The sequence below is a fragment of the Dermacentor variabilis genome, chromosome 5, assembly GCF_050947875.1.
Source record: "Dermacentor variabilis isolate Ectoservices chromosome 5, ASM5094787v1, whole genome shotgun sequence".
Taxonomy (NCBI): Eukaryota; Metazoa; Arthropoda; class Arachnida; order Ixodida; family Ixodidae; genus Dermacentor; species Dermacentor variabilis.
Genome location: NC_134572.1, coordinates 62177304 through 62200531, shown reverse-complemented (window position 1 = coordinate 62200531; position 23228 = coordinate 62177304). Strand labels below are relative to the sequence as shown.

The following is a 23228-nucleotide window of genomic DNA, read 5'->3' as shown; positions in this document are numbered from 1 at the left end:
CTGTGGCGCAAGAAAGCGCCTAGAAGTGGCCCAAACGATCTGTTTCCGCGAGTATTGGGCAAGAAGCAGTGGAACGACCTGTTTCCGGGAAAGTCGTCTTAAAATGGTTATGAATGCGAGCTATATGGTTGGTACGAATCCATCGCTGAAATATACACACGATATGAACACGGACAAGGGAGGAACACATGGCAGCGCTTGTCCCGTGTTCCTCCCTTGTACGTATTTATTTCGCACTGTTTTGTGACCGATCATTTTAAAATTTTCCTAAACGGGCACGCTTTAAGCGGTCTTCCAAGCTTAGACGACGGCAAGTAGCTGTCGCTGCTGTTCAAGGACTTTGCACACTGGTCGCAACTATGCACGAAAGTTAGCCCTTAAAATTGTAAGTTGATCTGGAGGTAGCAGGAATGGCGCATATAACTGTGGGGGGAGGGGGAGTCGCCCTCACTGCAACCGGTGTCAGCACCGGTTGTAAGTGTTCTCTCATGTACAAGATATTCAGATTTCCAGTGAGCACAATTGCACAGGGGACGTGCTGTGCTCCAGACATTGTTCACAATGTCAGTGCTGTGTGGCACCTACTAACCGCAGCCGGCACCGTACGGTTTGCACGTCAACAGCCACTCTTACGACTCACACAGCTAAAGCCGCCGGGCAGATTTCGTGGCTTGTTCACTGCGTACACACTCTATGGATTCCAGTTGCTTTTCCTGCAACCATCCATGGTGGTTGAACGCAAGCACCAACATGAAATGCTATCGACGACTTAAACAGTCTGCTTCTAAGCTTGCAATTGCGCAAGGCTAATGAAGCTCCTGGCACATCGGTGTCGTGTATATGTGTCGCCTTTGTAATACATGCTTGTTTAGAGTACATGAAATATGAACACTGTGTTTACGGCACTGGTAATGCGTACATCTGTTGGGATAGAAGTGATCCAGAGCATAGCACCAGTTGGCTTACGAGTGCAGTTATGGCACCTGTGCATATTTTATGTTTGTGACATGCAAATATGCAAAGACAAAGTGCATTTATTTTGATGTGACAGCCAGAACATTTCTGACTATTCGATTTTTGCACATACTGCCAGTGTAAATGCGTAATGACATTGAACAGTCCTCAAGACATGTCTGCATAAAATAAAAACAGTGCAAACATGACTGCATGAGCTTTTTATTTTGAGTATCTTTTGGCCAGATTACAAATGGGTTTTGTTGTGCTTGTAAAATATATAGGCCCTCACTGCACATACATTCATTCATTTTATGATGGCTAGAATGTGTCTGTACATTTTAATGAAGTAAGTGCATGGGTAGAAAGAGGTCTTATTCAGACGTTATCATACACAATAGCAGAATAAAACGCAAAGTTTATTGCGAAGCACTCGTTTTTGTCAAATTATCACTTCCCAAACATAGTGTCCCATGCAAAAATGCACCAAAAGAATCACATGGGGCCATAACGTAATCTACAAAAGTGCCTAGGCCTCTTTCTTCACCATGCACAAGAGCTTGAGCATATGATACATTAACAGCTTCTTGACAACAAACAGTTCACATGATGCATGTTGCTCAACATATGTACAGCACCACCACCTTATATAAACACTTTTACACCAAGCTTATTTACATGCAAAGTCGAGCAAAGCGACTGCAATCGATGAAAAAACAACACAGTACACCGAGTGAGTTGAACTTCTAAAATACAGTGACCGGTCTGTACACTGACTGTTGTGCACATCATGAAATATCAACTGCGATAACCTACACTAATAGTGCAAAACATTATTCCGTGTACAACTACGTACATCCATCCTGCATAACAAGCTTACATTAGAAAACTTGCATGGAAGGGGTATTACAGTCAAGTGCAATGGCAAGAGGGTGACGTTGGATGGGCCTTTATACATAAAAACACGGCTGATTTAACCGCCTGACAACACTGCAAATGAGAGGACCGACAAATATCTACAATGCGAATGCAAATGACACTCGAAGTGCGATTGGCTGCAGAGGTGTGCTGACTAGACGTACAGGCCTTTACATGCAACAATAGAAGTTGACATGTGTTTGCTTTTGCAGCGTCTTGAACCTCAACCTGAGGCTCTATAGTAAAAGAACCGTGTGGGTTTTTGATAACCAGTAAAATCTTGGAGGGAGGACCATTTGCGTTCATCACAAAGACAAGCACCTTCTTTCACCAACAACTTTCACATCATAGACAACAGCTGTTCGTGTCCATGTCAGAGGCACTACAATAACTTCAGACAACAGATGTGTATGCGATACGTTTCACCCCAGCATTATCGCTGCTAGGACTACAACAATGCTTCCAGAGGGATAGTACTTGTTCCGAGTTGACACAGGGCGTTCATTTCAGGTGCTTTTAGTGAGTTGGTTGAATAAACAACATAAGGGGAAACAAAACTTCACCAGATTCCACAAGTGAATTGTACTGGGCTAATTGAACACATTATAGAAGTTGACAATGTCCGGGATATGTGGACCAGAAAGAATGCCATTGCTGCAAATGCCATGGGAACAAATTGTAGTGAAATGCGGCACAGCTTGCAGCGATACTGTCAGCTACAGCTTGCGTCTTCAAGCCTTATGATATGAACAAAGCGTGTTTCAGAATCACTGGCATACTGAAAGCCCACCGGAGGGTAAAGGCCTCTTCCACACATCTTTAATGGTCTCTGTTCTTTGAGAGGCCAGTTCACCCAAAGTCTGAATTTCCTGAGCTAATCACTTCCTAATCGTCTGCTACTATCCCAGCTTCGTTTTTCTTTTATTGGGTCTCATTCTGTTGGCCTAGTAGACCACTGGTTATCAAACCATTATAGGAACTACCCAACTTACAGAGTGCATTTAAAAGTGTAACTTTCGCTATAGTTTAAAATCTTATAATGGGGTAAAATAAATTTGTTATATCCGATTTTTGTTGCAAGCGTAAGTTCACTACAGGCTGACAATGGCAATAAACATTTGATTAACTGTCATATCAGTGTTTGTTGTATCAAGGTTTGACTGTACCAAATCCATGCCGAATTGAAAATGAGTAATGTACCATTAACGTAAATTGAAAGGCAAACAGAAAAAAAAAATAATTGGAACACTTGTTCAATGCAACGGCAAGGGACTACTATGTGCAATTGTTCCGTAGCTGGTCATTAAAGGCCGTCTACAACGAAATTTTGCTTTGGCTGAATTGGTTACAAATTAGCAGTGTATACTATTGAAGCAACCCTGGCAAAGCTGCACCTCTCGTAATTGTCTAACTTTCATACCGGTACCCTTTAAGTACCAGCACCTATGCAGACGATGCATGTACCTGGTGGTTAGTGGATATGACGTAAATCCTAGCAGATTGCCTACGACATTTCTCATTGTACTGCTGGTCTCGGAGGTCACACAGAGTAGCCGCAGTGGTTCTCAATGTCCTGGGTAATGCACCACTTCTGGCAAATGGTAATGGCTGTGCTTCATTGCAGTTGGCCTTTAAGGATGGTGTGGGCACAAATGTACATTTTGGAGCCTGAATGAAGCTACTGTTACAAATGCAGGCGAAGTTGGAACTCAACAACACAACCTAGTTGCCTTTGACTTGTCCAAGTTTCAATTTATGCATATAGTAGAATCGGAAACAAAAAATATGCAATAACGTTTTTGTGTGGCCTTGAGTGCGTTCTGCAGTTTGTGATGGTGAGATGAAATACTTTCCATCCAAGGACAATATGAGGTAAAAATTATGCATTCTACTTCAAGCTTTTTGCACTGCCCAAAGCATACATTTTTTCCTATTTTACAATTTACATGGCTTAATTTTCTGTACTTGAGATGCACCAGTTTGTCAACTTCCAGACTAGCCACTTCAGTTGGCCAGACTTTTTTAGCATGGATCTGTAAATGGCACAGTTTAAACAGTTCTGATGAACACTTGAATATTATAATAATATCTTCTGCTCATGCCACTAACAACAGAAGGCTTTTATGCAATATAATGCATGACATATGTTATCGGGACAGTCGGATTGCAGAGAAGAATAGCGTAATTACTGTGACTGGTGCAGAAATACTGGCATTTCAGAATGCTGGAAAGTGAAGTCACAAACTTGCAGAGGTACAGTTTGCACATAAACTACTAGAAAGCACTCAAGAAAAATAAATTTAAAAGAATAAAGAGGAGAAAAACTTCCGGAGAACTTGCTCCTTCTCAGCATTTTCACGTGCGCTGACAAGCTTGACAACACAAGCATTATGGTATGAATAAATGCCTTTCACTAATCCACTTTTGCCATTTCAGTGGATTTTCAACTAGGTCTAGTAGATATTAACTTGATTTAGAGATGCAAACCTGCCTTTAGTGATGCTAGATATTTAATGAAATTGCAAAAACACTCGAGATATTTGATCAGATCTTGGACATTGCTTAGCTTAACCCTTCTAAAAAAAAAAGGAAGTGTCACCACTAATCTGCAGCTCCTATTTTTCATAATGCAAATATTGCAACAAAATACCAGTTCCTAGAACTTTTTAGCCAAATTTAATTTAGTGAAACATGGAGCACTTGTTTCTTAAATGTATTCAATAAGCATTTTACTATCTATGCATGCAGGTCCCATAGCATAGGATATTTATGTGCCTTAGATGTGCATTTACTTCTAGCACTTGCGATTCTGCTATGATGGTACTATACAACTGGTACTCGTGCTATGCAAGACTGGATCAGTGTTATTCAGTCAAACCTCTATGTAACAAAGCCATAGTCGTAGTGAGAAATTTTGTCGAATTCCACAAGTTCCTGAATGGTCCTGGTAGATAGCATGTCATCAGTAAGCATTACTGAACAAAATTGTGCAAGAAACAAGCGTTAATTATGGGTGAAAAGCACGTGCTTGTGAGGTAGAGATTATATTCAAAGCAAAGGTTTTCACATGGGGTGTCCCTATTTCTAGCGGTCACATCATATGGAGCCATGGCTTTAGGCACATCATTATTGTCAGCATGACCTGCCAATGCTGCTGCTACCATTTTGTTTTTTATAATGGTGTAGTGAGTGACAAATCCAAGATCACCGGGACGCCGTTTGCAGTAACAAAAACAAGGTGCAATTGCACCGAAACAATGTACATTCTTTTCATGATTGCCACAGCAGACTTCTGGTTGGAGTTTTCCTGTTCTGACTGGCAGCTGCAGAGTTTTCACAGCGTTTCAACAAGACTGCGAGCATGAATGGGACAAGCCCAGCTCTGTTTATATTACAGCATAATAGATGGCAAAGTGGCGGATTCCATTCTTTTCATTCTCTGCTAAATGATTCCGCTCTCCACCAAACTTTCTTTCTTGGTGCTTGGCAGCAACATTTCTAAGCATGAAAGGACGTGTGCAAATGATGAATTCACCATCGTGCGATGCCTTTCTTTTCCTTTGCTTGTCACAGAGCCTCCAGCTAAGTGCACATGATGTGCATGAACGAAGCTGCAGAACCATGTTGCATTGTTAAATTGTAGGAAACAATACATTGTGTTCTATGGAATTAAGATACGAAATGAAAAAAAAAAAAAAGGTCTTCATACCATGGCGTTTGCTTAAAAGAGGTCTGTTATACTGAGATTCAACTAAATTTAATTTCACTTGTAGAAATTTTTCCTAGTGGTTTTGCAAAAATTTTCACCAGACACAAGCAAACTTTGAATGCTCTTTTAAGCAGAATTTTTGCAACAAAAGAAATAGTGCCACCTCTGCCAGCTACTGTGACATGCTGTGACAGATGTTACACTGTGGGAAAGGTGGAAATTTCCTTCAATGTGATTGACTGAGAGAGCAGACACACATGGTGAGAAACAATTAAATAATGTATAGGAAAACAGAACATGATTGATGGATAGAGCATGCAAAAAGGTTACATATGTACATAGCAGGCACACGGCCATAATTTTCTTGCCAATTCAGCATCTGTAATACTCATCATCACAAATCAAGATGGCAGAAAAGTAACAATTATGGCATCAAATCTAGATTTCAGCTGCCATTTTTTTTCTGTTTTACTGTACAAGCAATCATAGGTAAAAAAACTTCACCGGCATATTTGTGGACAACTCTTTCTGACTACGAAGGGAAAGTAACAGAACCAAAGTGAACGTCTTGCATCACTACGGAGAACAGTCCAGCAATATGAACAATGTTTTCCAATGTGAAAAACAAAAATAGTTACTCTTTTATTTATTATAAGCTATCTAAAGAGAAGTGTAACATCTGCTGACATAACATTTTAGTTTGCTCTTTTGAGCCATGCCATGTGATCGTCAGAAAGATTCTGCACATCTCTCAAAAAGAAAATCTACAAATGCGTCATGTAGCAACTGCTTGTTGTGTGCTGGCCTGCCGCTCAGCTTGCTGAATTTACTTAAGACAAACTTCAGCAAAGAGCAACTGTTGAAACAGATAAAGCTAATTTCTTGCAATGTTTATGCTGACTTCACTACAACTCCTTTTTTGAAGGTCACCAAGCTACATGAAATCAGGTAAGCTGAAAGTGGTGCCGTACCCAGCCAAACTATTTGTTTCAGTAATACAGGTTCACAAGATTCACCCTCATGCCTTGACTTTCATAGCCAGAAAAAAATCGAGTATACCTTAGTGTCACTTTAAGAACACCATTACATAAACCAAAACACACTGGGTATAAACACACTGGTATAGCAGACCCACAGTCAAATCTACAATGATTAAAAACAATGAAAACTGCACAATGGGCATGAATTGCTTCAACATAACTGCCTCATATTTTTGCAAAAACACAGTGAGCAAAGCCAACTCAGGTTCACGTTGCAGTCGTTTGAGCAATAGGCAAACAGCTTTCTGTGATCAAGAATGTGACTTCAGGGACACAAGTTGCCAATCAGCATCGCACACACGCACGCACGCGCACACACACACACACACACACACACACACACACACACACACACACACACACACACACACACACACACACACACACACACACACACACACACACACACACACACACACACACACACACACACACACACACACACACACACACACACACCTGTCATTTGAACCTTAGAGGTTAGGAGCTGTGCTTTAGAATTAGAACATCAAGTAAGCGAAAATCAGCTGCTGCTTCTTTTTTTAACAAGTGGCCAAAAAACCCAGGTGAGCGGTAGCACACTACAAAACAGACAAGCACAAGGAATAAATATTACGGAAAACGCATAACAACAAAAACTTCACCAGAAAGATGAGAACTATGAAGTGTAAGTACAGGAGCACCAACATATGTGCATTTCTATGCAGTTGCCCATGAGCAGTAGGCTGCAGAAAAGCCACCTGGGAAGTGGTGCATTTTTTAAGATGCCACTTTCCCAAACTTGCCTGTTTGTAGGGTGTCAGAGAAGGTCTAATGTTCATGCATAGGAAAGGTGAGTGGAGGGATAACATTAGAGAAGGAAGGCGCATGGTGGCCAGAGTGCACAAAGTTGTTGTGAGGTGGCGCCGGCGGTGGTGGAGGTGGCAAAATGTGGTTGAATGAGTTGTGCAGCACGCGGCTTGAGGGATAAAAGTGCGTGGATGGAGGTGGCGGAGGGGGTGCTGCACTAGCCCTGCCCTGCTCTCCCGAGCCAATGTCAGGAAAGATGTTACTCAGGTTAAAGTTCGGGACATGCTGCGATGGTGCAACTGCACAGTTTGAGTAGGGTGCCACTTGCGTCGCTGTTGAAATGCTGCTGCTGGTCATGGATACTACAGATGCGACTGATGACGTTGATGCACTACTGTGTTGCGCATTTCTTTGTAGGGGGCTGTGGTGGTGTGAAAAAGAAGCTGCAGAGGAGGAGTGAGGTGTTGGTACACAAGATCCGTTGAGGTTCAGGTTGATGCTGTTCTGCTGGGACTGAGGCCTGAAGAGCGGGTTGTAAGTGGCGCTGCTGATGTTTGCACTTCGCTCAACATCAGTGCTGGTGTGGCTGGGCTTTGTGTGAGGTGGTTGCAGGGTCTGCTGCAGCTGGTGGTGGTGCTGCTGCTGATGATGTGGCCAAGGCAATGCCGATGATGTCGACGTGGACATTGATGGAAGGGAAGGAGTGTGAGGTAGCTTTTGTGAAGGTGCTGGAGGCGGGGGTAACGTTATCAATGCGTGGTTATGAGATTCATTTCTGAAATCTGGGAAGTATGGTATGCTGTTCACAGCAGTGTGCGATGAGGTATTTGAGGGCTTGTTCTTTTTGGATTTTGATTTGGATTGCTGCTTTTCAGGGTCGGGACAGCCAGTCTCTGACATTAGGTGCATGCCTTGTTTGTCCCTGCGACCGCCTTGCTTTTCACTCTCTGCGCCTGGCTGAGGAAGTGAGGTACCACATATGGTGTTGCCACTTGTGGCAAATGGGCCAGGGATCAGATTGTTAACCAGATGTGGCGCTTGCGCGCAATGTTGGGACAGATTTCCAAAGACTGGTGGTGGAGGTGGAGCCAACGGACCAGAGCACTGAGGGCCGAACTCTGATGTCAAGGGCAGGAGGGAAGCCGAAGAGGCACTTGGAAACAGGCAGCCCTGTTGCTGAGATGTAGGAACCTGCATTCCAAAGTGAGACTGTCGAGGGGATGTTGCCTGAAGGCAGCTAGCTGGTGCTCGACTTGTTGCTGGAACTTCAGGCCGCGAGGCAGTGCAGGTACCGAAACTGGGGCTCCGGTGACCGAGGGAAAAATTTGGGTAAGGGTAATTCTGATGCTGAAACATGTTCTGGTTCGAGCTTGTGTCGGGCTGCACGTGGTGGCCGCGGGACGAGGGAGACTGTGACATGTGTGGCGCCATTGTGTGCAGTGGCGGAGTGTGTAATGGCGCCGAGGGCAGCATGGGGAAGTCATCCTTGGCTGTGTGGTATGTGTGGATGGGGTACCTACTTGGAGTTGTTGCCAAGCTACGCTGTGTGTTGGTGCTAAGCTGTACCGTGTAGCTGCTGTGCACTGTGGTGGGCTGAGGAGGCACGGTCGTTGAAACAGGCAATGCCTGCGACCGGTTGTCTGGTGCCCCTGACATAGTTGTGCTGGGCAAGTGCATCTGTTGAGATGTGCTGGCTGGAAGCTGCCTCTGATGTGAGTGTGCTGTAGTATGTGTGCTGGTCTGGGGTTGGTAAGAAGGAAGCCTGTTCACAAATCCAGGATGGTTTGAAAAGCTAGGTTCCTTGGCAGTTGCTTGCAGATCTTTCTTTGGATTGCTAGCCTGTGACTGAATAAGGCTTTCTGCAGAATAGGAGATTTGAGGGCGCGACGACTGCTGACAGGATGACCTCTGAGTTGTGGGCACCTGGGCACACGATGGGGGCGTGAGTCGGTAAGAAGATGGTAAGAAGTTCTGAGTCCCAATCAACGCCTCGGCAGAATAACATGACAATGCAGTGTTACTGCTATTCGGTGTGTTGCTTTGGGGAGTTAGTGTCCTGGTACAAGGTGTGTACTGATCGGGTCGCGGAAACGGAAAGGAAGGGGTTGTCATGTAGGGGTTTATGGACATTGGAAACTGTGCCGATGGACTTTTACTTGGTGTCGAGCAACGTCCAGAGTCACGGATCATACGACACGGTGAAGGGGGCGGCTTGCTGCTGTTGTCCAGCAGGGGCAAAGATTCGGGCTCCTTGGGTGCCGCAAAGCCTTGAGCTGTGCTAAAGCCAGGCAATGAAATGTGGTGCACTTGAGCAGGTGTGCTCGCTGCAGATGCTGTTGAAAACTGCAATCCTCTGCTGTGCATTGGGAGTGTACGCGGTGCATTTGAAACAAAACTGTGGCACGATGCCTCCATGTGCAACTTCGCAGGAGGTGCGCTATGAAGTTGTGGAGATCGAGAGGCATGGTGGCAGTCTTGCTTGCTGCTACTGCTGCTGGTGTTCCCAATGGTGTGCAACTCCTCTGAATGACTTGGTGGTGTCGGGAAGCTCTCAGAAGCAACATAGGTGTACGTGCTGCTCTCTGATGACTCCTTCTTTTTGTTTGTGCTCGAGGTGACTGATACCTGTGCTGTGCTGGCTGGAAGGTGTGGTGTTGGCGGAGTGAGGACAAACTGTGATAGGCTGCTCGTGCTTTCTGCTGTCTTAGCATTGCCGTTTCCCAATTCATGTTCTAATTGATCCCCTGGTGACAGCGATGGGAACGAAAGACCTGGATTCGAGTTGCTGTTTAGAGAACCATGCCCATCGTCTTCAGGAATACTGAGTATTAGGGGCAACTCCTGGTCTGATGCTAGACTGTCAGTGCTGGAGACAAAGGCTTTGCTATTATCTTCACTGCCTTTGCTGCTGGGTGGAGTGAGTTGGCAAAGTATGGAAGCAGCACAGTCAGGGATCTTAGAGGAGCCCTGAGGTGTGCTGTGGCCGTTACTGCTGGCACTGACTGACACATAACTTTCGGTGAAGGTTGTTGAACTGACACTCGGAGATATATCAATGTTTTCCTCCATCACTATAGAGTGTAAACTGAGACTAGGAAGTTCGTTACGGTCGTTATCAGATGCCTGTATGTCATCTTGCCCATCCTTTGCCAATGCTGACTGTGCGCCATTTTCAGCTGACACTTGGCTAGTAGTAGATGTTGTCTCCGCATCGATTTCAGTTGGCCTTCCATTCTCAAAAATGTCTTTAATCTTGGATGCTTCTTCAACAGTGCTGTTGGCTGGAACGGCATCACTGCTACAGACTGCTTCTGCAAGCACAGGAGCCCTCGAACAGTGACTTTGGGTGAGAGTGACAGAGGTACTGGGAGGAGAAGATGCTGTAATTGTGGTTGACGCTCGTGCACCCGTGTTAGTCTCTACAGTGGCAGCAATCGAAACTGCAGGAGGAACGGTAGACTGGTCACTTGAGCTTGCTGACACCGGACTCTTGTTTTTCGACTGTGCTGCCTGGTTGACTGCTGCTTCCACATTGCCACCACACGAAAAGATAGACTCTGTTGCTTGGGCCAGAATGTCTGCAGCAAGGGGTGAAATCTCTTTGTTGCTTGTGCTGCTCACTCCCTCCGTGCTCTGGGCTGAGGTGGTAGCCGTGGTTGATGAACAGGTGGAAGCATGCGAGGCAGTCTCCTCATCTGACCGCGGTGCATCTGCACGTGCCCTCTTAGCTGGTATCTCTGAGGAAGGCTTTGATGCTGACACTTTCTTACCCCCACCACTCTTACGCGTGCACGAAGGCTTAGCCTGACTAGAATCTGGGGTCTGAGGAGTCGGCTTGGGCCTGATAGAGCAGAGTGGTTGTTTGGATGCTGCGTGGGAACATACTGGCTTTGTCCTCGAACTGTCTGGCACGGCAATGCACTTTGATGAAGATGGTGACGAATGCTGAGGGCAGGTGTGGTGCTGCTTTCTGCAGTTTCCTCCTGGCTGGGCTGTGGCATTTCCCACTGCAGTTCCACCAGACGAAGGTGTAGATGCCAGTGTTTTGTGCTGAACGGAAGACGCATGCTCCCTGCACATGTAGCTCTGTGCACCATCACATTGCACCACCTTCCCGAGAGAAGTACTACAACTACTCACTGCTGCCGCTACATTAGCTGCCACTTGACTCCCAAGAGGGTGCGCCGATTGCATAGGTGCACTGACTACCTGTGGCTGTGACACGACAGGAATGATCTGTCCGGATGGAAGAAGGAATGCTGATGGGACCTGTGGCGCCGGTGCTGTCTGTCCAGCAATCATCGTGGTTCCAGTTCCAAGGGAGAGGAGGGGCTGGTTCATCATCATTCCTGCGCTCGAGAGGAAAGTTGCTGCATTTTGCTGGACGCCACAGAGCTTGGCAGCCTCCTTCAACTTGGGGTCGCACTGCATCAGGCCCCCAAGGGCTGCTGCCGAGTGAGCAAAGTCATCAGTGCTCTGCCCTGTTGCCAAGTGCACTTGGGGCAGCATGTCGGGCCCCGTGAAGGAGACCACCGATCCCGGTGTACGTGCTCCCATGGCATGCCCCTGTGGATTCAGGATGATGGAAGTGTTTTGGAAGGTCACCACATTCTGTAGCACAGGGACGCCCTGGTCGTTGATCATTAAGATAGGCTGTGAGACAACCCCTCCTGCCGTTCCTGTGGCCACTCCGGTAGCTGCAGCCGTCAGGGGGTGTTGTTGCTGGAACACTGTGACAGCGGATGGTTGAGCTGTGGACATGACGGGTGCTGATGGAAGTGCCTGAGTCACCAGCGTGCAGCCAGGCATTGCTTCTCGTGCACAGCTTGCTGGAGGAGGTGCTGGTGGTACAGCTGGTGCCACTGCAGCCTGCGGTGCTTTAGGAGCGAGAGGCTCTGCAGCAGGCCGTGATGACATGACTGTCGTGCCATGATGCTGGCAAGGTTGCTGCTGCTGAAGAACTGTCTTGACCTCTGTGCAGGCAAGTAAGGCACGTTGCTTGTCGGGAAGGTGTTTCAAAGAATACTTTTTTGGCTTGTGGTCCCAAATCTCTTCGGGGCCACTCGTCAGGGGAATGCCTGCTGTGGTAAGCAGCCTCGCATAATTGGCATTCAGTTCCTCCAGGTCCCTGATCTGCTTACGTAAACCAGCAAACACAGTGGCTGTTGAAGAGAAAGAAAAAATAAAAGAGAGTGCACATATTAGTACAATGCATAACGATAAGTCTAGGCCTGCTACTCACTACTACATTTATGAACAAAGCAAAGGCCGTATGACTGTTTTCTGTCTCCAATAGAAAAGTTTGTCGTTGTAGTTAATCATATCAGTAACTGAAAGGGGAACTAATGCTTCTTTTACAGCATGTAAAATAAGTGCTCAATTCAGTAGCTTACCTTCCAAGTTGGTAACCTTGTCCATCACCAGCTTCTCATTCAAATCTTTCAAGTATGTGATGTATTCCGATGCCCGTTCAAGGATCCCATTCTTGCTCTACAGAAAATGCAAAAAGGAATGCATAATATGAATGTCTTGACAACCAAAGACACTTGCTTTAACTCTTAAGAGACACAAAAGGTGAACAGTAAATCAGCTTAGACTGAAATATATTTTAAAGGGACACTAAAGGCAAATATTAAGTCAAGCTAAAGTGACAGATTAGTCCTAGAGAATCTTTAAGGCATCAATATTATCGCAAACAGAGCCTTAATTATATAGAGAAATTGAGGTAAATGCAGGACATGATTAGAGACTCCCCTGGGGCATTTAAGTACTTGGCCGATGACGAAAGCACACCTCAGTTAAATTATGTCACTAGTACTCAACCACTCGTTGCACAAAACATCTCTGTATTGTATTATAAGACTAAATAAAATGCTACTTGTCCAGTTCTATTTCACTTTTAGAAAACAGAACTCATTGAAATAATGCTGACAACAACATGGGCAGTCCAAAGGTTTCGTTTTCGCTTGACACGCTTTCGCGTTTCAATAGTTGTCACGTAGTGCTGCGCTTGGTTTGCTGGCTAGCGAAACTCGCACAAACTGCAAGTAGCAGAGAATGCAACTTCCATGTTGTGTCGCGGGATGGCCGAACGGTCTACACCACTTGACCAATGAGCAGCTGCAGCGGCGAATCCGCCACCCTGTCTTGGCTTGGTACCGCCATCTGTCGGGTGCCAGTTTACTCCCCTATGGCAGCAAAGGGCGGTGATGGCGTATGCAACGTCACCACTCCCCCGGTCGGGTGGTGGGAGATTTGAATTGTGATAAAAGTATACGGACCCTTCAGATGCAATTTTCTTGTAAACTAAGTCTTTTCTTGGCATGAAACAAGTGTTGTGAGGTTTCTGGACTGGTATTTAAACAGTCCACGCCAACTTAGTATTTGCCTTTTGGTGTCTCTTAAAAGAACATTTTTCTATTTCTTTGGAAAAACAAAACATATTTTTTAGAGAATATGATGCAACGACTTCCCTGCTTAAATTTAATGGCAAAATGTGGTAATGGGGACCTCAGTGCGATATTAAGGATTTAGCAGTACTTTGGATGCATCGTATATTAGGATACCTTTAATGCAATTGGCATTATTAGGATACTTCAGCCACTTTTTGGTATCTACATACCTACATGCCAATGCATCGTATATTAGGATACCTTTAATGCAATTGGCATTATTAGGATACTTCAGCCACTTTTTGGTATCTACATACCTACATGCCAACCTCTTGACCTCAAAATTCGGGCGAAAAATTGGCTGCAGCTTCACTCAGCTAACCCCCGATATGCAAAGCGAGAACTTGGTTTAGCCTGGTTAAGTTTTTGTTTCACTTGGTTAACCTTTGATTTAGCTGTAATTATTATACTTAGGTATGCAATCATCATTAAGCCAGGTATGACGACTGTGCCTAGATCGGTGGCTAGACACGACTATTATTAGGCTTGCGTAGACAAGCATAGTTCGACGGTGTGATGCCTGTTGTGCCACAGGGAAAGCGCAAGTGCTAGACATGCGAAGAGACGCTGAGAACATCCGCAGCGTCAAAGCACAAATGGACAGGGTGCAAACGCGGTTGCTACATTGATCTCGACAGTGCTATGCCTGTTGCATTACAGACTTTCCCCAGTGAAGCAGCTCGCCGGGCGATATCTGCAGGGTGGTAAGACGCCACTTGGCGACGACGGCTCAAAGCCTCCTGCTTCCGCGCAACACCCAGAGAAGACGGCCCAGCCTCGCTCTCATCCATGGCCAAGCTCGCACTGACTAGGTGCACGCGGCACTCCTCTTAGCCAGGTGCATGGTAAGTCACGTGGTCAGGCGGTGACCCAGCTGCAGAGAGCGCATGCGCCAAGGCGGTGGAGCTCGGTGCGGCGAGTCACGTGATGCATTGCCAAGGCTAGGGTGCAGCTGCGGTCAAACGAATGTCAAACTGCTGGTGATGGCGAAACTTGGTTTGACGCGGTTACTAAAGCTTTCGCTTTAATGACCTCTGAATAGCTCTCAATACATTTGTTGGAAGTCTTGTACTCATACTGCAACCGGAGGGAGCATGTGCATGTATGTATAATTATGTGTACTATGTGCCTTGGCACAGTTATTGTAATTCACAACTTAGCATGGCTGTACTATGGCTAAGCTGGCCTAAACATTACGCAATGCATATTCAACCTTTTACTCGCGCACTCCTCAATGCATGCCTCGATCTGAATGAAATTGAAATGTGCCTATGCCACCTACACACAAATGGCTGGGACATAAATCTGACTTCGGCTAGCTACCTTGTGCATAGTGGCAATTACGTTGTGGCTGTGCTGCATTATGGGATTCTTTTTTACCGTTTTGCAATTTCCTTTTCGCAGTGGCTTGGCGTAGCTTTATGGGAGATTTATGACCGTGTCCATACAATTGGTAGGAGTGGTCAAAATTCGGGAGTCTCCAGGTTAAATTGGGAGACTTTGCAGTTATGTATCGAAGTATGGATCTAATTGATTGTTTTCCTTCCATGTCAACTTAGGCCACTGGGTGTCTGTCACTGGGTGTGTGCCAGTGGGTCTGTGTCAGTGTTCAATTACCTGCTTTGACGTTAACTTGGGTCACTTGGAACTAGGACGCGTGCAAGTTCATTGCCCATAAACAAAGCCCTCACTTCCTGGCACTGGATATGTGGCAATCGGTATGTATCACTGGATACAAACTGCTCTTCATTATAATTACCATAACATATAAAACATATCATCACCGATTACACACCCATCATTGGATAGATCAATAATCACGTTAACGTTGCCAATAATCTCCAAAGGATGGATGCACCGCCCACTTTTTTTTCACAACAGAAGTTTGTAAAACTGCAAGGTTGAGTCTCTGCTCGATTTGGAATTCAATCTGAACGTTTTCTTCACTGTTAAAAAAATTAACTAGTCTCAAGCAGGCACTGCTTCATTGTATGCCAGATGCATCAACCTGTGGGGCTTGTACAGGGTGTCCCAGCTAATTTAAGCCAGAGTTTAAAAATATGCAAAATGCCACGTAGCTGGACAGAATAAAGATAATGTTGTTTGCCATTGCTTGGGGATATGAAATCTCTTTCATGCCACCTAATTAGATAATTAGCCTTAATTAACCACTGTCTCACATGTTGTAATGACATGAAAAATGTTAATGAGAAAATTGTAGAGCGACATGAAAAACTCGCGATACAGCTCTCGGTTTCTTAATACGTGCTGCATAAAAATTTTTTTCCGAGCGTGAAAGAAGCCCGCAAATGCATGCAAGATTTCCGCGCAACTGGCTGCTCGATTCCTTGGCCAGTATTCGCGGGCTTCTTTTACACTCGGAAAAACACTTTTATGTAGCACTTTATTGAGGAACAAAAAGCTGTATCGGGAGTTTTTCATGTTGCTTTAGAATTTTCTCATTGACAATTTTAATGTAACTATAATATTTGAAAAGTTGATTAATTAATTAAGACTAATTATCTAATTCGGCAGAATGAAAAAAATGGTTTCAATATCTCCAAGCGACAGCAAACAACATTACCTTTGCTCTGTCCAGCTACGTGGCATTTGCAGTTTTAAACTCTGGCTAAAGTTAGCTGGGACACCCTGCATAAACCTACAAGTTTAGTCACATTTTGGGTAAACCTTGAAGCAAGCATCGCTGTCAGCCTTGGACATTTAGAGCTAAGCCAAAGGCCTAAAGTAAGACCCTTTACTAGATATATACAGGACAGGCACAAAAGATTGCCATGGGACTTTCATTTGCTATAGTTATGCGACTCTGATATCACCTTTCTGCTGTTGTGCGAGAACATGCTCATGATACAGGAAAATATGTGATTTAAATGTAGTAGTACTTCCCAGAAAGATGGGCCCGTCATATATGTCTGTAGGTGCACTGATAAATGACTGTGGCACATTCTAGAATTTACCCCATCGCCTTAGGTGCATCTGGGCAATCTGATGATGTATGTTAAAAGCAGGTTGGTGCAAACGGCCGTCATCAGATTCAACGACTGTCAACTGCACTTGGTGCTAACGGCGCCAAGCCGTATCCAAGTTAATAAGGCACAAGTTGCCCAATAAACTTTTCAGTTTATTCCACCTCTGCCTGCCTATACCTGCACGTCGTTACAGCTGCAGAACAATACACAATCTGATGTTCTGCGCACTTGGCAAACAACAGCAGTCTGTGACGACAGCTGCAGCATTCTGGATGTTTGCACAGGTTAACACACGTGTCATTACTGCAGCACCATACACTAGTGCTGCTGAAGTGTAGCCAACCAGTCTAGCTTAACTTAAAGCACTGCTGACACATACTTTGGAACTTGCAGCAACACCACCACAGGCTTCTCGCATGTTGAAGGATGACACTTGGCAAGTACGAAGGTCGAGAAACAATTATAAGATATTTTAATTTGATATTGAAGGGAAAACAAAGAGAAACACTAACACAGTTTAGAATGTTAAAGTATTCTTCAAAATGTGTACTTTATTTTTGTTAATGTTGTGATAACAGATTGATAAATGGGAGAGAAAATCAAGGCCAAAGTTCAACTTTTCATATTTCACACGGAAACCCTAGGGCCGGTATGTCAGTACCACACCCTAAGAAATGTTTGCACTTTTTGGGGCTTACCCTGCCTTCAAACAATAATCGTCATCTATTTCGTGAGCCTTTCCTTTCTTTATTTAATGCTGTGTGGCCGCTACTTACGAGTCACAAACAGCATTTGCGTTATTAGAGTGACATAGCATTCTTGATAGCAAAGCAATGAGTGCAATGTTTTCGCGAAAGGAAAAGTAGGTGAGACAGGTGACGATCACTGTTTGGGAGGCAGGACACACCCTAAAGTGTGCAAAAATGTTTTTCATGCATGGTGTTATGGTTTTAAAGTATATTTTCATATTTGGGCAGTTGTTGCTCAGTAAACGTTTTGGAAGTTTGCTAAGTTCAGTCTATGGCTCCCTTAGAATACAATGTGGTTCATCTTTACTCAATGACGTCATGGCGACCTGGTGCAGGAACTTCAATGCAGCGTTGCCATCCATCATTTGTTCTCGAGTCTTTCCTTATGGTAAGGCTGACATTTTTGATATTGTAGAAAGGTCACTGACTAAAATAACACTGTAAAGTTTGTCTCGAAATGATAGACCTGGCATTATTGGCACTATCGTAACATCATGACAGAGAGCAAGATTTCTGGCGCACAGCAATAGGGCTGGGTATGATGATGCTGCTCATAAGAAAACAAACAGGAGCACTACGCATGTTTCTTCTGGCTGCACTCGCATGTAGCAGCTGCACTGACTGCAGGAACTAAGTGAGCCAGTGGATGTCATGATGGATTCACCAGCTGGGTACTGAAACCAAAACTAGTTTGTAGGAGCCACTATTACAGTAAATTATTTAGGGTGCTTTGACACCTTTCCAGTATTTCCTCTGATTTCTTCTAGGGTTGAGAGAGTATGGACCTTCACACAACAAGAGAGAGAGAGAAAAATGTCATGTTAGCACTCCTTTAATAGGCCACTAAAGTGAATTTCAATTTTGGACACGTAGGTTGCAGACCATGTTGTATAGGTATATAAGACATGACTCTTCGAAAGCCCAGCGCTCTAATTTATTTATGAGGCACAGAAAGAGAGGAGATGGCTGGTGATTGTATTGGCACTGGTGTGAACTGCTGCAATCTACTAAACAATTACACGAACAGGGTAGATTGGTTCACACTGTCATGCTACTTCTGTTGACTGTGCGCCGACATCCAGCGCAGTCGAGTTTCATTTAATTTTCACTAAAAGCATACTTATGCTGTGCTTGTAACAGCTTCATGCAATGTTCAGTGTGAGCTTACAGTCTCCTGTGGTGTACACTTGTGTTGTACAACAAAGACTAACACGGTGCCAAGTCCATGCTGCAAATTTTAAACATGCGACAAACCCTGCTGTGGAGGGATGTGCATGGAAACCTGCATTAGTAGGTACTAGTAAAATAGCTGGTGAGCTTATGTTTCAATTACGTTTCAAAGCAAATTCAGGGCTCCGACACAGGCTTTGTTTCTGGCTGTTTTTTAATTGACATTAGATAACGACCATGCTGCCAGCTTTAGTAGGCCAATGCCATTGCCGCCGCACACACACACAAAAAAAAATGTTGTGAACTCCCCTACACTGCAAAATGTAGTCTGGCTTTGGAACTTTCGACAGAAAACTCCACTGCCGCTATGTCTTCACAGCACTCTGTCAGTGCTAACTGCAGGGGTATGGCATCGTCTTTGAACTTTTCAGTTACCCAAAGTGGGCAGTAATGCTTGGCAGAGTAGGGCCTCTGATATCACTGGAGTAGCTACGTAATGGCGACCATGATGTCATTAGTCCTTTCGACTGCCCACAGTACAGCACAAGCATGGCCTTTGTGATGAGTTTCTGTGACTCTGAGAAAGCTATTGCTAGGAAGTGGCGGGCAATGTGGTCGACACCCCCATTCGATTGTGAGATCTGAATAGTGAAAAAATTATGCAGCCCCATCACTTTAGTCGTGACTTTCTGTGCACCTAAACTCTGTTACATACAAAGCATGCAACACTGCGGAAGCTATGCGAATAGTGTTGTTCTATAAACCTCTCTACATACATTACAGTATAGATGTTCTTGATCTGCGAGGCTTTCTATGGTATAACTACTTCAAATATTACAACTGCAACAGGTGGAAATAATGTTACGCCAGATCCTGCATTGTACACCTCTGTGCTTCCACTATGCAACATACTATGTTTTGGTCACTACTGCAACTGGTACGCTGTGGTTACTGGCTGCAGAAGTGTATCACTCCACTCATGCGTTAGTAAACAGGTTCGGATCGGCCCCACCTTCCATGTAATAACTGCGCCGTATGCTGTGACATTAAAGTATGAGACTTAGTGCAACATAAAATTACATAACGCATACATATACTTTTTTCTTTCATATGTGCCACACTATATTTTGATCAAGCATGCCAGCAGTGAGAGAAGTCCGACTAGCCTTCTTAGCATCACCTGCAATGTGTGAAGTAGAGTATAACTCACCTCTTGGCATGAAACAAATGCTAGAGTGCCCACGAGGGTATTTTAACATTCTCAATTGACTGAATGCTTGTCTTTAGCATTCCTGTGAGAATTGTGAGTTTGTCAAACGCACCTGCTTCCTGGGATCCTTGTCGGGCAGCAACTCCCCAAGGCGCAGGATTCCAATATTGATCTTGTCCTTCCGCCTCCTTTCCACCTCATTGTGGACCTCCTTGCGCTTGTGGCTGCTGCGGGACCCCACTTCTCCATTGCAGATGCTGTATTCGCGGGAGAAGTAAATTTAGCCACCGGAGATAGCAGGGATAACTACAGCTGAGCAGCAAAAGTGGAACAAGCACTCCCTTGTCTAAAACTAGTTGCAATGCATAGAGGGATTTCATATTGTAATGCACTGAGTACATCTGACAGCCACGAAAGGACAAACCGACAAGGACAATGGGACAAAGACAGTGGAGTGCCCTGTTATCCTTTTCTAGTGGATCCTCCTGTGGTTGTATGTTGCACTCAGCACATTACAAGATGACCAAACACCAAATAGCCCAATTTTTTACTACATAAAAATTTTCTATGGGCCACTGGGGTCACAAGATGCAGAGTGTGAATTACGTGAAGTGAATGTGGATGCAAAAAGGAAGGAACACAAGGAACCCTGATTACAATACACAGACGATAATATAGTTAAGTTCTTAAATCAAGCAAAAGATTGGCTGCAGGATGTCACAGGTGAGTCATAGTTCTACATGTGCTCCTACATGTACTCACAACAAAAATGTCTATGCATTTAACCACTATCATACTTGGGCATAAAGCAATGGTGATACAGTTGTCTAAGCTCAAAACATGCTTCTAGAGCAAAGCTTTCTTAGCCATCCAGTAAGGTAGTTGTGTTTTGCAAATGCTGCTGCAATGGCACTGTGGAAAGAATTTTGTACTTTTGGAAAAGTTAATCCAACATTAGCCAGTTACAAACGCCATTTGAAAAGCATTTGACCATGCAGGCCAGAGTGAGCATACGAAATTGGGAAAATAATTCGATGGCTGCTTCAAAACAAACTCAAATACACACTACTGTTAGGAAAATTTTGTGTTACTTTACCAAAACAATATTTTGAATATACAGGTGAGTTGAATAGGAAACATAATCTGTACATCAATTATCTTAAATTATTTATGGCTGCAAAAAGCCAAGAAACCATATGACAAAGGTGCTACAATAAGCATGCCAGAAATGAATCAGAATATATTGAAATAAATTTTTTATTATTTTTAAATCAACTGTCAGAACATACTTTCTGCACAACCTCTGTAGTCTGCTGTCATATAACCGAAAATTAGGCTAAGGAATGGCAAATGCTATACGTACTGGTAGCCTATAACATGTATGTCATCACCTAGCAAAAAAGCAGCTGTCATTGACATTACATACGAACAACTGACTGATGTGAAGTGATGTTGCACCATCGACTGTTACAAGGAGTGCTTTATTTCAGAATTTCTCCTGGTCATTTACCAAGCAACGGAGAATTTTTGCGTGCAATCTTTCTTTCTTTATCATGTTCAAAGAAATGCAGACATTAAATAAGCCTGTGTACAGTTGGCAAAACATAAAATGAGGTGAAAAAGCACTCGAGTAGTTGCACTAGCTTAATTCCTAACTGATCTCTGCACACAGTCCACGAAGGGTGTGGGTAAACCACTAACTCCAAGACTTGTGACTCCACTGTTTACATGCTGATACCTTATCACAGTGGCGCAACAACCCATGCTCCACCGAGCCACACCACACAGCACAGTGCTAATTTTTAACTTTTGGTGGACTGTGCTGTAATTCAAATCACAGGAACTAAGAATGGAAATATCGAAATCAGCAGTATTTACCAGGCATCTTCGTCGCTGCTATACTGCTCTGACATAGCAAAACCAGAGCTGTGCAGGCCTCGAAAAAGCCAGTGGTGGGCGAACTTTCTGCAGGGCATACGAACAAACGAAAAAAAAAGAAAGTGAGCAATACGGCAGTTCAACATTACCGGCACCCTTCACGCAAGCAGTTCCAAAAGGCGCGAGAAAGTGAGCTGCCCAGCAAGTTGACGTTATCGGCAGCTTTTGCGAAAGCGGCCCGAAGCGGAGCGGCAACCCTCTCTGAGAGCAAATGCACTGAGCTACTTCGAGCACGGAGATTGGAGATGTCTGCTTCAGCTTCAAATAAGAATTCGACTGATAGATGTGTTATACGAGCTCTCCGTGTGTTGCAAGAAGCATTTTAACACGGCTTGATCAAAAACAACAATAGTCGGAAAAAAACCTGCGCGCGATTTTATTTGTGCAACAAATGCCTGCAGCGTTGTTATGAAATTCAAGACTTTTGGGCCACATTACGTGTAGTCCGTGCTGTACACGAGAGCGCGCAGCGCATGGCACAGAGCACGACAAGAAGCACGCTTGCAACGATTGTAAAAAAAAAAAAAAAAAATTAAGTCACGTATGTCAAGTTTTAAAACGTTCTAAAACGGTCAGTGGCGAATTATGGTTTCATAGGTTCAAGGCCACAAGATCGTGCAGCAACCGAGTTCTCATAATTCAAGAACAGGCGCGAAGCTGTCTTAAATTAGTGTCAGGGCGGATCATCGGCTATTTAGCACAAGCGCGAGTAAAACACGAGCGGCAGGAAGCATCGCAGCAGGCGAGGGTGCGCGTGCGAAAGTACTAAAACGCGTAATTTATACGGTTTTACCGCTGGTCAGCTTTCCATGTTCGCCTGCTCCACGGCATTACTGGTCTTGTAGCATACGTTTCCAGACACAGCGACATGCCATGCATAGAAAAGTCTTCACTTACCATGTCAATTATATATCCTGAATTCTGCACACACCAACAGCTGCAAAAGTCTTCGTCAAGCACGTAAAACTCACTCTAAACAAAACTCGCAGCCATTTTGAATAATACCTCTGGTACCTACGATGCGGCGCCACGGGCAATAAAATCGACAGAACCCTCCAAAACGCAAGAAGGATGTAAATAAAGGAAGATAAAAAAGAGTGCGTGATTCTTTAGTTTCAAAACACACCGCTTTAGCGCTAGTGTACTGCTACTTCAACATAGAGTTCAACGTAATGGCACATGGTATATCTACTGAGTTCATTATCCCCATCCTTTCATACCTCTTCGCATTGATAAAATTGGCGGCATTTTTAAAAAGCATTCTTGCATTTTAGCGCGCTTTGCTTTCGCACAGAACCTGCGCGCCTTCGGC

At 44.5% G+C, this 23228-nt stretch overlaps 1 protein-coding gene across 1 annotated transcript; it reads right to left on the bottom strand.

The window, feature by feature from the left end:
• Window positions 1–1162: 1162 nt before the first annotated feature.
• LOC142582650 (uncharacterized) lies at window positions 1163–22950 on the bottom strand. Its single transcript, XM_075692572.1, has 5 exons — window positions 22814–22950; window positions 21857–21943; window positions 20091–20235; window positions 12804–12900; window positions 1163–12572 (listed from the first exon to the last, which is right to left on the bottom strand). Exons 2-5 carry the CDS (start codon window positions 21889–21891, stop codon window positions 7432–7434), a joined length of 5418 nt encoding a protein of 1805 aa, XP_075548687.1. The 5' UTR covers window positions 21892–21943; window positions 22814–22950; the 3' UTR covers window positions 1163–7431.
• Window positions 22951–23228: the final 278 nt, after the last annotated feature.